Source organism: Euleptes europaea, chromosome 5, assembly GCF_029931775.1.
Source record: "Euleptes europaea isolate rEulEur1 chromosome 5, rEulEur1.hap1, whole genome shotgun sequence".
NCBI lineage: Eukaryota > Metazoa > Chordata > Lepidosauria > Squamata > Sphaerodactylidae > Euleptes > Euleptes europaea.
The window spans coordinates 108,611,071-108,625,334 of record NC_079316.1 but is presented as its reverse complement, the minus strand read 5'-3'; the positions used below and the strand labels follow the sequence as shown (position 1 = coordinate 108,625,334).

The 14,264-nt window shown below is 46.7% G+C and overlaps 1 protein-coding gene across 1 annotated transcript in view; it reads right to left on the bottom strand.

Moving 5' to 3' along the window:
• Positions 1 to 14,264, bottom strand: part of RASGEF1A (RasGEF domain family member 1A) — a 334,730-nt gene that overhangs the window by 115,800 nt on the left and 204,666 nt on the right. Inside the window, exon 2 of the mRNA XM_056849705.1 lies at positions 10,191 to 10,305. Coding sequence (XP_056705683.1) covers positions 10,191 to 10,232 — 42 coding nt within the window. The 5' untranslated portion in view covers positions 10,233 to 10,305. The remainder of the gene's footprint in view (positions 1 to 10,190; positions 10,306 to 14,264) is intronic.

Here is a 14,264-nt window from a genome sequence, read left to right as displayed (position 1 = left end):
TGACAATAGCCTCAGTTTAGTCATTTTAACTTCTAGGGAGAATTCAGGCTTTGATTCCCCATTCCTCCACATGAGCAGCGGACTCTAATCTGGAGAACTGGGTTTGATTCCCCACTCCTCCACATGAATCCTGCTGGGTGAACTTGGACCAGTCACAGTCCTCTCCAAACTCTCTCAGCCCCACCTACCTCAAAAGGTGCCTGTTTGTGGGGGTGGGGAGGAAAGGCGGTAGAGAAAAGCAGGATATAAAAAACAACTCTTCTTCTTCCCTGCTGCTTTTGAATGGTTTCCCTGCAGAAACAGACACTGCAAGCTACAAGTCGGAATGGATGACCCACCTGAATGTTGCAAAAGGGTGGTTTCACACACACTTCACATGTGAAGCTGCCTTATACTGAATCAGACCCTTAGTCCATCAAGGTCAGTACTGTCTGCTCAGACTGGCAACTGCTCTCCAGTGTCTCCGGTGGAGGTCTTTCACATCACCTAAGAGCCCCATGGCGCAGAGTGATAAGCTGCAGTACTGCAGTCCAAGCTGTGCTCATGACCTGAGTTCGATCCCGATGGAAGTTGGTTTCAGGTAGCCGGCTCGAGGTTGACTCGGCCTTCCATCCTTCTGAGGTCGATAAAATGAGCACCCAGCTCACCGGGGTAAAGAGAAGACGGCTGGGGAAGGTGCTGGCAAACAACCCCGTAAACAAAGTCTGCCTAGAAAATGTTGGGATGTGACGTCACCCCATAGGTCAGGAATGACCTGGTGCTTGCACAGGGGACCTTTACTTTACCTTTTTAATAACTATCTGATCCTTTTTAACCAGGGATTGAACCTGGGACCTTCTGCATCCCAAGCAGGTGCTCTGCAGTGGCAAAGAAGGGGCAGCCCTGGGAAGTCCCTTTCAAACCATGATTTCTCAAGTGGTATTGGGAAGCTCACTGTCTCCCACACCTCCTGTCTACAACATGAGAATGGGGACAGTGGCTTACATTACAGGCTTGTCGTAAGGGCTGCTGAGGCAAAACTGCTTAGAACTCCCAATTAGCCTAACCCTTTCCTCTTAACCCTCATTCCTGAGCTCTTTTCAAGCCTTTTTGTTTTTGTACCAGAAGTCTGTTGAGAGAGGACACAAAGCCCCCTGGTTCCTCTGCCCACCCTTCCCTAAACATTCCCCTTCAATGCCCTTTTCTCCTCATTAGACTGGTGGCAGCTTTGTGATTTTTTTCTCTCCTCTTCCCCTCATCCCTGAGCTCTTCTCCAGTCTTTTCTCCAGTGCTGAGAGAACACAAAAGCCTCTGGTTCCTCTGACCACCTTTTCCTAAACATCCCCCCTCATTGCCCTTTCCTCATTAGCTTTGTGAGTTTTCCTTTCTTCTTCCCCTTATTCCTGAGCTCTTTTCCAGCCTTTTTTTGTACCGGAGGCCTGTTCAGAGAGAACACAAAGCCCCCTGGTTCCTCTGACCACCTTTCCCTCAACATTCCCCCTCAGTGCCATTTCCTCCTCATCAGAGTGGTAGCAGCTTTGTGATTTTTTCCCTTTCTTCTTTCCCTCATTCCTGAGCTCTTCTCTAGTCTTTTTTTGTACCAGAGATCTGTTTAGAGAGAACACAAAGCCCCCTGGTTCCTCTGCCCACCCTTCCCTAAACATTCTCACTCTCAATGCCCTTTCCTCCTCTTCAGATCTTCCACATCAACCTACCCTTTTCTTTTCATCCTCTCTTTCCACTGCGTGCTCACCTCTCTAAGCAATCCTGACTATGGATTCCCTTTGCTACCCAGGTTGTTTATGACATCACTGCTGGTCATCCTATGTGAAGTAAGTATCATGGCCACCTGACAGCATAAATCCATCAGCCCTCTAGATTAGTATGGATCTTCTTGGCCAGATCAACATGATTATAAATCATGCTGTACTCCTTGAGGGCCAGTCAATGTAAGCACAATATCTGAGATTTGGAGCTAATTATAGTGTACTTGATTATTTCATAGACCTTTTTGTACACTGGCAATGTACAAAAGGTAATGTACAAAAGGTAAGGCAAGGTATTGGGCAGTGTGGCTGTAGTGAGATCACTGGTAATTTAGAGACCTTCCCTTATATTTCACAGTGCTTAAGGAACCATGGACTTCTCCTAAGATCTCATGGCCTTAGTTCTAGAGCAAGGCTTTGAGATTAGGTTTGCCATCCTCCGGGTGGGGCCTGGAGATCTCCCAGAATTACAGCCAATCTCTATACTACAGTTATCCTGGAGAGGAGGGCTGTTTTAAAGGGTGGACTTTATGGCGTTATACCTCGCTGAACTCCCTCCAGAAATTTCCCAATTTAAAGTTGGCAATCCCATTTGAGTCTGTAATACAAGATGTGTTAGTTGCTCCTTTATGTAAAGTTATTTTAAGCCTTTCCTTATTTTGGTAGTTGTTATCTGTGGACCTAGAATATTACAGTGCCTTTTTTTTAATGGGGTGGGACGTTGTACAAGAACTAGGTAAGACGCCTACAACAAAATAACCCTGAACATTTTCAGGAAAAAAAATATCAAACTTAAAGTACTCATTTTATTGGAGGCTATTTTTAAAATAAGAGCCCCATGGCACAGAGTGGTAAGCCGCAGTACTGTAGTCAAAAGCTATGCTCACAACCTGAGTTCGATCCTGATGGAAGTTGGTTTCACGTATCCGGCTCAAGGTTGACTCAGCCTTCCATCCTTCCGAGGTCGGTAAAATGAGTACCCAGCTTACTGGGGGTAAAGGGAAGACGACTGGGGAAGGCAATGGCAAACCACCCCATCAACATAGTCTGCCTAGTAAACGCCGGGATGTGACGTCACCCCATGGGTCAGGAATGACCTGCTGCTTGCACAGGGGACAACCTTTACCTTTATTTAGAAAATACCCCCTAATGGCCTGAAGGGAAGTAGTACAACATATGTACCTTCAATTATTGATATGATAAGATGTGGGAAGGGGTGAGAAAGGAAAAGGACCCAAGGTAAAAGTTTCCAGTGGCAGCCACAAGTTTCCTCTCCAATTCTAGCCTTCATGCCAACAGCTTTGAGCAAATGCACCGATGCAATTTACCCATCCATATTCTTATGAGTGCAGAGTCTCCCAACAGCCCCAGAAGCTACAAATCTCTCCGTGGTCATAATATCCAGGTCTCCCTTCACTCTATGGAATTTCCCTGGGGAGCATGGCAGGTCAACAGGAGGCCAACAAAGGGCCTCTCCCCTCATCAGCAAAGTGACAAACCTCATCAAAGCAGCCCCTTCCCTTCACAGCTACATTTGCTAATGGATCTGACATGGGCGTTGATTTATTTTGCAGGGGAGGAGTAACCAGCTTCTATCCGAGATGCTCAGTGGCAGAGCATCTGCATGCCAAGCAGATGTACCGCCACTGAGCCATGGCTTCTCCCCATATGACAACTTGGTTGCAGAACTATAGAAAAAGCCTTATAGGAAAGATTCAGTCTTCCCCTTCCCTACATCTTCCAATATTCATGATAGTTTTCAGATAGAAGGCCAACCAACAGAACCACAGGAACCAGGCTGAACAAACAGAACTAAAAGAATGCCAGTGCTCTTAAAACATTGTGTGTATTTGTGTGATATTTTGAGCATTTCTGCTCGATACAAATAGAAAGTCCTAGAAATGTTAACAGCTGGTTACATAGATCTATTGATTTACATCAGTTAGGCTGAAACCATAGGGGCTGCCTATAGGTAGAGTTGCCAACCTCCAGTTGGGCCCTGGAGAGCTTATGATTGATCTCTAGATGACAGAGTTCAGTTCCTCTGAAGACAATGGACTGCTTTGGAGGGAGGGCTTTATGGCATTATCCTTGCTGAGGTCCCTCCCCAAACTCTGCCCTCTTCAGCTCTACCCCCAAATCACCAAGAATTTTCCAACTCAAAGGTGGCAACCCTAGCTGTGAATCTTCATGCAGTAGGGTTGCCAGCTCCGGGTTGTGAAATACCTGGAGATTTTTGGGTGGAGCCTGAGGAGGGTGGAGTTTGGGGAGGAGGGTTCAGTAGGGTATAATGCTATAGAGTCCACCTTCCAAAGGCTGGGCCGAGGGTTGCCAGCTCAGGGTTGGGAAATACCTGGAGATACCTGGAGATTTTAGGGGTGGAGCCTGAGGAGGGCAAGGTTGGGGGAGGGGAGGGACTTCAATGGGGTACAATAGCATAGAGTCCACCTTCTAAAGTGGCCATCTTCTCCAGGGGAACTGACCTCCGTCGCCTGGAGAACAGCTGTAGTAGCAGGAGATCATCAGCTACCACCTGGAGGCTGGCAACCCTCACCGGGCCCCTGCTGAGATTGGCAGAGCAGTAGGGTTGCCAACCTCCAGGTACTAGCTGAAGATCTCCTGCTATTACAATGGATCTCCAGGCAATAGAGATCAGTTCCCCTGGAGAACATGGCCACTTTGGCAATTGGACTCTATGGCATTGAAGTCCCTCCCCTCCCCAAACCCCGCCCTCCTCAGGCTCTGTCCCAAAAACCTCCTGCCGGTGGTGAAGAGGGATCTGGCAACCCTATGGAGCAGGCTGCAAAGTTTGACTCATCTTCAAGCAGCAGATAAACGGAATGTCGAAATGACCCCTCTGCTTAAGGGGTAAGTCAATGCCGGCATGAACTCTGCAAACGGCTATGAGGAGCAAAACAGTTTTCATGGCTTCTGCAAGCAAAGCTTCAACTGCTAAGAATCCACATCACAATTCAGGTTTGCAAAATGCTGTCCCCCTCCCCACCTCAGGGTATTGGTGATCCCCAAAGACCCTTGGCTGTTATATTTTTATACACACACATAAGTGACATTTAAGAAAATAGGCGAAATGCTGTTGTTGTTTTTTTGCTCTTTCTCACAACAAATGGAAATAATAGGTTCCAGTCTAAACATCAAAAGGCACAAAGAGTAATAAATCATTCCAACAGCATTGGGGGAAGTTCACTGGGTCCCCTGGTATCATAAGTGCATACTACTTTGTTTCCCCTTTCAAAGCATTTTGGGATATAAACGACCCTAACCAGCCATCACACAGTATAGTGCAATTTCCAAAATAATACCCAGGGAGGGGAAGGCATAACGCACCACAAGGAGGTTGACCTCTTTCAATTCAACATGGACTTGTAGAAGACAGAAAACAAAGCATACGCCAAGACCGTTCCTGATCTGGGGAGAATTCCAGCGGCAATGGGTTGGCTCTAACCATCTTTTCTGCTGGAGAAAAAAGGAGGAAGCAATCCCCTTTGACCACCCCAAAAAGCCGTGCTGATAGGGTTGCCAGCCTCCAGGTGGTGGCTGGCAATCTCCTGCTATTACAACCGATCTCCAGCCCATAGACATCAGTTCCCCTGGAGAAAACGGCTGCTTTGGCAATTGCACTCTATGGCATTGAAATCCCTCCCCAAACCCCGCCCTCCTCAGCCTCCGCCCCCAAAATCTCAAGGTATTTCCCAACCCAGAGCTGGCAACCCTACGTGCTGAGGATCATGGGACCTACAGGTAGGGTTGCCAGCTCCAGGTTGGGAAATAGCTGGAGATTTTTGGGGCAGAGCTTGAGGAGGGCAGGATTTGGGAAGGAAATGGACTTCAGTGCCATAGAGTCCAATTGGCAAAGTGGCCATTTTCTCCAGGGGAACTGATCTCTATCGGCTGGAGATGTTGTAATAGCGTGAGATGTCCAGCTACTACCTGGAGGTTGGCAACCCTACCTACATGTACCAAAGCCATGTGGGATGGACTCTGTAGTAAAGTGAAGGATGAGTCAGTGAAAAAACAGGCTGGACCCAACCTGGCTTGATCCAATTCAGAACATGAAAGACACTGCCCCAAATTTGCTGTTTCTACAGTCTTTCACTGCAGGTCTATCCAGTTCTTCCAGACCAGCCGTTTCACACATTACCCAGGGCAAGCCTGGAGACATTTGAAAGGGAGCCACAGCTGACCTTGACCCATGAGTTATCCACTTGAGTAATAATACCAGCATGTGCAGTTTCACGTTTTTGACATTTGCACTTTTAGGTATACAAATGAAAATCATTCAAAAGATACTTCGTTGGAAAACTGTTCGGATGATCAACAGGGCTGTTCTCAGTAGCTGACAAAATGATAATTTCACAGACAAAACCCCACTAAACAGAGACCTAAGGAAAGAGTTGAAAGTCCATCCAATTGTTGTCTAGAGCAGAATACCTGGTTATGGAATTTGTTGTGGTATGGGAGTTGTTGCGGTTTCCCATAAAGAGCCTGATTTACAGATCCCTACTTCTGAACACTTTTTATACATTCATTAGAGAGTACCAGGCCTTTCTCAGAACTACAAAATCCAGGGTTGCTAACTTGCTGGGACACTCTGAACTTGCTTTAGTACAGAACATGCCCTTTGTTTTCATGTTTTACCTTTAGCCATTTACATCACAGGGAAATATACAGTAAGGCGGGATATAATTATGCATCCTTACCTGGGTCTCAAGAAACCTAATCTTCATTAATCCATATGAAACCTTTGGTTTTTAATAGCAACTCTGTTCCTTTGAGATGTTAAGTCCAGGTACTATTTCAGAGTCATCCGTGTGTTTTGCTATTTATACTGCCATGAAGTTACTGTACATGAGTAATGCACAGGAGGAAACTGTGACGCCCACCGGTTTCCCCTACGTAAGAATCATGTGCTGTAACTTGTGGCTGCAGAGAACTCCAGACTTCACTCTGTTGCAGTTGGAAACCGAAAGGAAAACAACAGTACGAGGATAAAGCGCTGTTAAGCTCTATTGATTTCAGTGGGAATCTGAACCAGTGGACTGACAGTGTTTGAAACAATGGATCTGAATCATTAAGTTGGAAGGGACCACCAGGGTCATCAAGTCCAACCCCCTGCACAATGCAGGAAATTCACAACTACCTCCCCCACCACACCCCTAGTGACCAGAAGGTGGCCAAGATGCCCTCCCTCTCATCATCTGCCTAAGGTCACAGAATCAGCATTGCTGACAGATGGCCATCTAACCTCTTCTTAAAAACCTCCATGGAAGGAGAGCTCACCACCTCCTGAGGAAGCCTGTTCCACTGAGGAACTGCTCTAACTGTTAGAAAATTCTTCCTAATGTCTAGACGGAAACTCTTTTGATTTAATTTCAACCCATTGGTTCTGGTCCGGCCTTCTTGGGCAACAGAAACAGCACCATCCTCTATATGACAGCCCTTCAAGTACTTGAACATGGTTATCATATCCCCTCTCAGTCTTCTCTTCAGGCTGAACATATCAGCTCCTTCAACCTTTCCTCATAGGACTTGGTCTCCAGACCCCTCACCATCTTTGTTGCCCTCCTCTGGAGACCTTCCAGCTTGTCTACATCTTTCTTAAATTGTGGTGCCCCAAACTGAACACAGTTCTCTAGGTGAGGTCTAACCAGAGCAGAGTAAAGCGATACCATCACTTTGAATGATCTGGACACTATACTTGGCTTTGGCTGGATCTAGGGTTGCCAACCCTGGGTTGGAAAATACCTGGAGATTTTGCTGCTATCATGCTGCCCTTGTACAGATCGATGGTGAGACCACACTTGGAATACTGTGTACTGTTCTGGTCACCACACCTAAAAAAAAACATTGTAGAACTCGAGAAGGTGCAGAAAAGAGCAACCAAAATGACCGGGGTGGGTGGGTGGGTTGAGCAACTGCCCTATGAGGAGCGGTTAAAACACTTTGGGCTGTTTAGCTTAGAAAGAAGGCGGTTAAGGGGAGGCATGATAGAGGTTTATAAAATTATGCATGGAATGGAGAGAGTGGACAGGGAGAAGCTTTTCTCCCTCTCTCATAATACCAGAACGCGAGGTCATCTGCTGAAGCTAGTGGGCGAGAGATTCAAAACGGAGAAAAGGAAGTATTTCTTCACACAACACATAGTTAAATTGTGGAACTCCCTGCCCCAGGAGGTGGTGATGGATGCCAGCTTGGAGGGCTTTAAGAGGGGAGTGGACATGTTCATGGAGGAGAGGGCTATTCATGGCTCCTAGTCAAAATGGAGGAGTGGGCAAACTAACCCAGTTCACCAGATTAGAGTCCGCCGCTCATGTGGAGGAGTGAGGAAATCAATCTAGGTTCTCCAGATTAGAGTCTGCCGCTCCTAACCACTACACCACACAGCCAAAGTCATGGCAAAGTCAGGGCTCAGTGTTTAGACAGATGTCAAACTAGGAGGATCTAAGGAGAGGAGGAAGGAAATGGGAAAAGAAACAAGAAAAGCCATGAAGAAAACAATCTCCCAGAGACAAACTCTTCTTCAAGGCTGGCTAGTGGATCTTGGCTGGAGTCGTGCGAACAGTTTTGTTTGCTATGTCTGAAGAAGACCAACAAGTTGGAAAGGATCCAGAGCAGGGCGATGATGAAAGGTTTGGAACCCACAAGGAAAAAAGCCCGGTGCGCAGAGGAAATTTGAGGGGAATCGTAATAGCAGTTTTCAAAGGCCTGAAAGGCTGTCATGAAGATGAGGCTGAACAAATGTTTCTCTCCGCCTGGCGCTGAGTTACAGCGAGTGGATTTAGGTGGAACATCCCATACAGCATGTCGCTTAAAACCCTTTTTACTTTCCCACCACCATCTCATCATTTGATAGTGTACCATTGTTTTTAAATTCTACTCCCTGCCAAATTAAACACACATGATTAGGGTTGCCAGCTCCAGGTTGGGAAATACTTGGAGATTTTGGGGGTGGAGACTGAGAAGGGCGGGGTTTGGGGACGGACTTCGATTCCAATAGAGTCCAATCACCAAAGCGGCCATTTTCTCCAGGTGAACTGATCTCTATTGGCTGGAGATCAGTTGTAATAACAGGAGATCTCCAGCTAGTACCTGGAGGTTGGCAACCCGAATGATGACACCCATGGCTCACATTTTAATGCAAGTAATTAAGGCCCTAAAATTTCATTAGATTAATGGGCTCTTCAGCTCCAAACTTTAGTGAATTAACTGGTAAGTTTTAATTGGAGAAGACATATTTCAGTCAGTTGGACCTAGGATTGCCAGCCTCCAGGTGGTGGCTGGGAATCTCCTGGAATTACAACTCGTCTCCAGACAATAGAGATCAGTTCCCCTGGAGAAAAGGGCTGCTGTGGAGTATGGACTCTACGTCATTGTACCCCACTGAGGTCCCTCTCTGTCCCAAATCCTGCTCTCCACAGGCTCCACTCCCAAATCTCCTGGTATTTCCCAAGCAGCACTTGGCAACGGACAACAGGCTGGTTGTTTCTTTGAGGGTATTTTGTATCAGGGAAGGGATGAAACAGTAGTATTTTTATTGGTCTCGGACTGTATTAAATAAATTTGAATAGTAATTCCAAGATCAGTAGCTGTCTGAGCACTCCAAAGGACAGCTTCTCGGGAATCGTCCCCACTGAATAACATTGGACTGAGTAGAACCACTCAGGATTGCTCTCTATTTGTATTAAAGTTGTTAGGAAAGAAGTGTGAAATTACAAAAAAGAACTCTACTGAAATTTCAGAAATTTGCAAATGCAGTACGAAGAAGAAGAAGAGGAGGAAGAGGAAGAAGACAACGACTTGGTTTTTATATGCCGACTTTCTCTACCACTTAAGGAAGAATCAAACCAGCTTACAGTCTCCTTCCCTCCCCCCCCCCCATAACAGGCACCTTGTGAGGTAGGTGGGGCTGAGAGAGTTCTGAAGGAATAGTGACTAGCCCAAGGTCACTCAGCTGGCTTCCTGTGGAGGAGTGGGGAATCAAACCCAGTTCTCCATATTAGAGTCCATCGCTCCAAACCACTGTTGATAACCACTACACCACGCTGGTGACATTTCTTCTCTTTCAATGTTACATCTTAAAGCAGGAGCCTTGCGAACAACTGTGGGTCAGTTGGCATTTAATTGGTACAAGAAATCCATGAGTTTTATTGGCACAATTGTTCCATGATATTTGGACAGAAAACCAGAAAAGACCGAGCCAAGCTGAAATGTAGGCTGGGCAGATCCCATGTTTTGTAAGATTTTGTATTCAGATACAAACCCTTACAAATGTGGAAAACTTGTAGAAATTTCAGATTGTAGTGGGGTTTTTTTTTGCTCTCTAGCGTTAGCTGCAGTTGCTCGCCTGAAACCTTTCTTGGAGTGAAAGCAGAGATATGAAAACAAAGCCCAGGAATTTTAAGACTGAGAGGAGTTAATAGAACTTACTTTACATTTCTTTACAGCAGCATTACACGGTGGCTCGGCCATCCAGACCTTCCCAGCAGGTGGACTTGGAGCTATTTTCCTCTGTGGTTATTGTCATCAAACTTCCCTCCTTCTCCTTAAAAGAAAGAAAGAAAGAAAATCATTAGTTGGGGATCTCAGAGTAGCACTAACTGGCACGTGCTCAATGGTCTAGTTGGAGAAGCTTCTAGAAGTACCCAGTGGCACTGATGCCATTACCTGTGGCATCTCTTAGAGATTTCATAGAGAGGATGGTGCAGAGTTGTTTTCTGTTGCCCCAGAAGGTCGGGCCAGAACCAACAGGTTGAAATTGAATCAAAAGAGATTTTGGCTAAACATTAGAAAGAACTTCCTGGCAGTTAGAGAGATTCCTCAGTTAGGGTTGCCAACCTCCAGGTAGTAGCTGGAGATCTTTTGCTATTACAAATGCTCTCCAGCTGATAAAGATCAGTTCACCTGGAGAAAATGGCTGCTTTGGCAACTGGATTCTATGACATTGAAGTCCCTCCCCTCCCCAAACCCCACCCTCCTCAGGCTTCGCCCCTCGACCTGGCAACCCTATCCTTAGTTGAAAGGGCTTCCTGAGGAGGTGGTGGGCTTTCCTGGAGGTTTTTAAACAGAGGCTAGATGGCCATTTGGAAGCAATGCTGATTCTGTGAACTTAGGCAGATCATGAGAGAGAGGACAGGAAGGGTTGAATCAGTGTTTGGTTCTCATGGCCCTTTCTTACATGCCCAGGGAAATGCCAATCGCCACTTTGGGGTCAGGAAGCAATTTTTCTCTAAGCCAGATTGGCCAGGGATCCTGGAAGGTTTTTATTTTTGCCATCTTCAGGGCATGGAGTAAGGGTCACTGGAGGTGTGTGTGTGTGTGGGGGGGAGGTAGTTGTGAATTTCCTGCATTGTGCAGGGGGTTGGACTGGGTGACCCTGGTGGTCCCTTCCAACTCTATGATTCTATGAAGGCCAGAAGCTTGCAGATAGCTATGGAAAACCCATGTTTCAGCAATGTTAGACAGTCAACTGCTGTCTAACAAAGTGCCCTGAATATTTTCCTATTTTACTCTGTAGGTCACATCATCTCATGGTTTTTATGGTCTTAGAAATGCATAAACGGGTTTCTTTAAGTTTATGTTTGTGCAGAGCTTTAGGTCACATCCAAATGTGCAGGATTCAGCATGGTTATGAAGTGGCTTGGTGAAACAGGGTTTGTATTGTCTGAATGTGATTGATCTGTGGCAAACATGGTACAGTTTTGCCAGATAGCTGATAGCACACAAATTAGTGGTGTAAATACGAAAAACGAGCAAGCAGATACATGTGGAAATTCAAAGGTGGCCCTTTTCTCCTTTTAACCACACTGTTTCCTCATTGTACATAGGACAAAAACAGACCAATGGTGGTTTTCAGCAGGGAGGGGAAAACCTTGAGAATTTTATGTAGTGGAACAAATGGCTACTAATAAAAGTAAATGGTGCTTATTTTTGAATAAATGGGAAGTTACGCTAGGTGAGAAAATTTCTGGTGAGTTTAACTCTTTTCCGTGCTTTGGTCTGGCCAGGAAGGAAACCCCTTCAAGCCTCCTTTTTTTCTGCATCGCCTTATGCATCAGCCTTCCGCTTGGTGGCCGAATGCATAGAGATCCTTGTATGCAGTGGAGTCTGTCATAGGAAGGTTGCCAACCTCCAGGTGGTGGCTGGAGATCTCCCAGGTTAACCCGATCTCTGGGAAGCTAAGCAAGGTTGCCCAGGTTTGTACTTGAATGGGAGACCACCAAGGAAGTCCAGGGTTCGTATGCAGAGGCAAGCAATGGCAAACCACCTCTATTCATCTTTGGGAAGGGCTGTGGCTCAGTGGTAGAGCATCTGCTTGGCATGCAGAAGGTCCCAGGTTCAATCCCCGGCATCTCCAGTTAAAGGGACTAGGCAAGTGAAAGACCTCTGCCTGAGACCCCAGAGAGCCGCTGCCGGTCTGAGTGGACAATACTGACTTCGATGGACCAGGGGTCTGATTCAGTAGAAGGCAGCTTCATCTGTTCATGTGCACAACTGATCTCCAGGCGACAGAGATCAATCTACCTGGAGAAAATGGCCTCTTGGAAGGCGGACTCCCTGGTATTATATCCCATTGAAGTCCCTCTGCTCCCCAAACCATGCCATTCTCAGGCTCCACCCCCAAAATCTCCAGGTATTTCTCACCCCAGAGCTGGCTACCCTAATCTTAGGGCTACTCCCAATAAACTGTGGATCCAGACAAAAGCAGATGAACTCCTTGCTTCCACCATGCCTCCATGAGCTCTCTAGCATCATGTCTAGTCGCAACTTTTCAGCTGTTAACAACAACACCACATACAACTTCTTTGCCTCGTCTGTTTCGGATATTCAGGACCAGCCAGAATTCTCACACTCCCATTTGTTCAACCTCCCCTGTCACCACGAGTCTGGTTTGAAGACCTGGAAAGGACCCCAACACAGACAGACACAATGGCCATTTATGCTGGGCTGTTTCCTCACGGTCAGCTGGCCGATTACTTCAGGGCTTTGCTTTGATTATGCTTGCCTTTTCCGACCGTCAGAGGTCGCCTCGCTCTCCCCATGTGTTTCTGTGCATTTTCTGGATGCTGGCTAAACACAAATCCAGAAAACGCTGGCAAAATGCACGGAAACACACGGGAGAGCTAGGCAACCTCCAATGGTCAGAAAAGGCAAGGATAATCAAAGCAAAGCACCGAAGTAGTCGGCGCGGTGACAGCAAGGAAACAGCCCAGCGTAAACGGTCTCAGTGTTTAACGCTGGGATCGCCACCTTGAAAGGAGCTATTCGGTTCCATTCTCTTTAAAAAACAACAACAAGAAAAACCATCAGATGGACCTCAGACAAAAAGCTGTGGGTTTTCCTTCCTGAGGCCCGCTGCTTGCACCGACGAGCGTAATTAGCCTCAAAGAGGTAACTACAGCGGTGGTAGCTTGGTCGCTGCTCTCCATACATAAAATTAATGATACAGAATAAAGCCTCATGGGCTGTTGATAGGTAGTTAATGGATATTTTCACACCCACATCCCAGACTCTTTCTTTGGTGCTGAGGAGTTGCAAATGCCAGAGACTGAAGATTAAAAACAGTACGTCCTAGAACTCATGTTCCAACAGAAGGCTGTAGGTATGGTTGCCAGGTTGTGCCAGGGAACTGGCGGGAGCTTTGAAGGGTGCGGGGTCATCTGTGCCATGATGTCTCTTCTGGGGGAAACCTGGAAGTGACATGGGATAGCTCTAGGAATCACTGGAAACTCGATGGTAAGACCATTGAGTTTCCGGCAATTCCTAGAGCTACTCCATGTCACTTCTGGGTTTTCCCTGGAAGTGACATCATGGCACAGATGACACCGCACCCTCAAAAATGCAGATGATGCCTACTTACATTTTCTCTCATACTGTAGCTCCAGTAGAACTGCAGCATCACTGTGGTGTGCTTGTTAGAAGATCCAACTAAGTTCTGGGAGACCCGAGTTTGAATACTTGCTCTGCCATGGATACTCGCTGGGTGACTGAGGTCTGGCTGCTTACTACTATATATACTATATAATATGACTCATCTGCTTATAGAACCACGAAATTTTATAAGGTGGTTCTTGTGGAGTAAGCTATCTTCTCAAAATTATATTGATAATAATGAACAACTGATTGGCAGAATGTATATTATAGAATATTCTGATACCGTATATACTCGGGTATAAGCCGACCCGAGTATAAGCCGACCCCCCAAATTTGAGGCCAGAAAAGGGAATTTCTTATTGACCCACGTATAAGCCGAGGGTCAATAAGAAATTCCCTTTACCGGTAATGCTGCGCTCTAAAATGGCGGCCGCCATTTTAGAGCGCAGGGATGATCTCGCCCCTGCCCCAGGTCGCTCTCCCGCCGGCCTCCCGGGCCCTCCTAACCCACGCCTACCCCAGTGCCATCCAAGGGGGGGAGGGGGAAGAGCCCCTGAACCCCCTACTCACTGGGAGAGGCGGCGAATCGGCGCTCTAAAATGGCGGCTGCCATTTTAGAGCGGGAGGAAG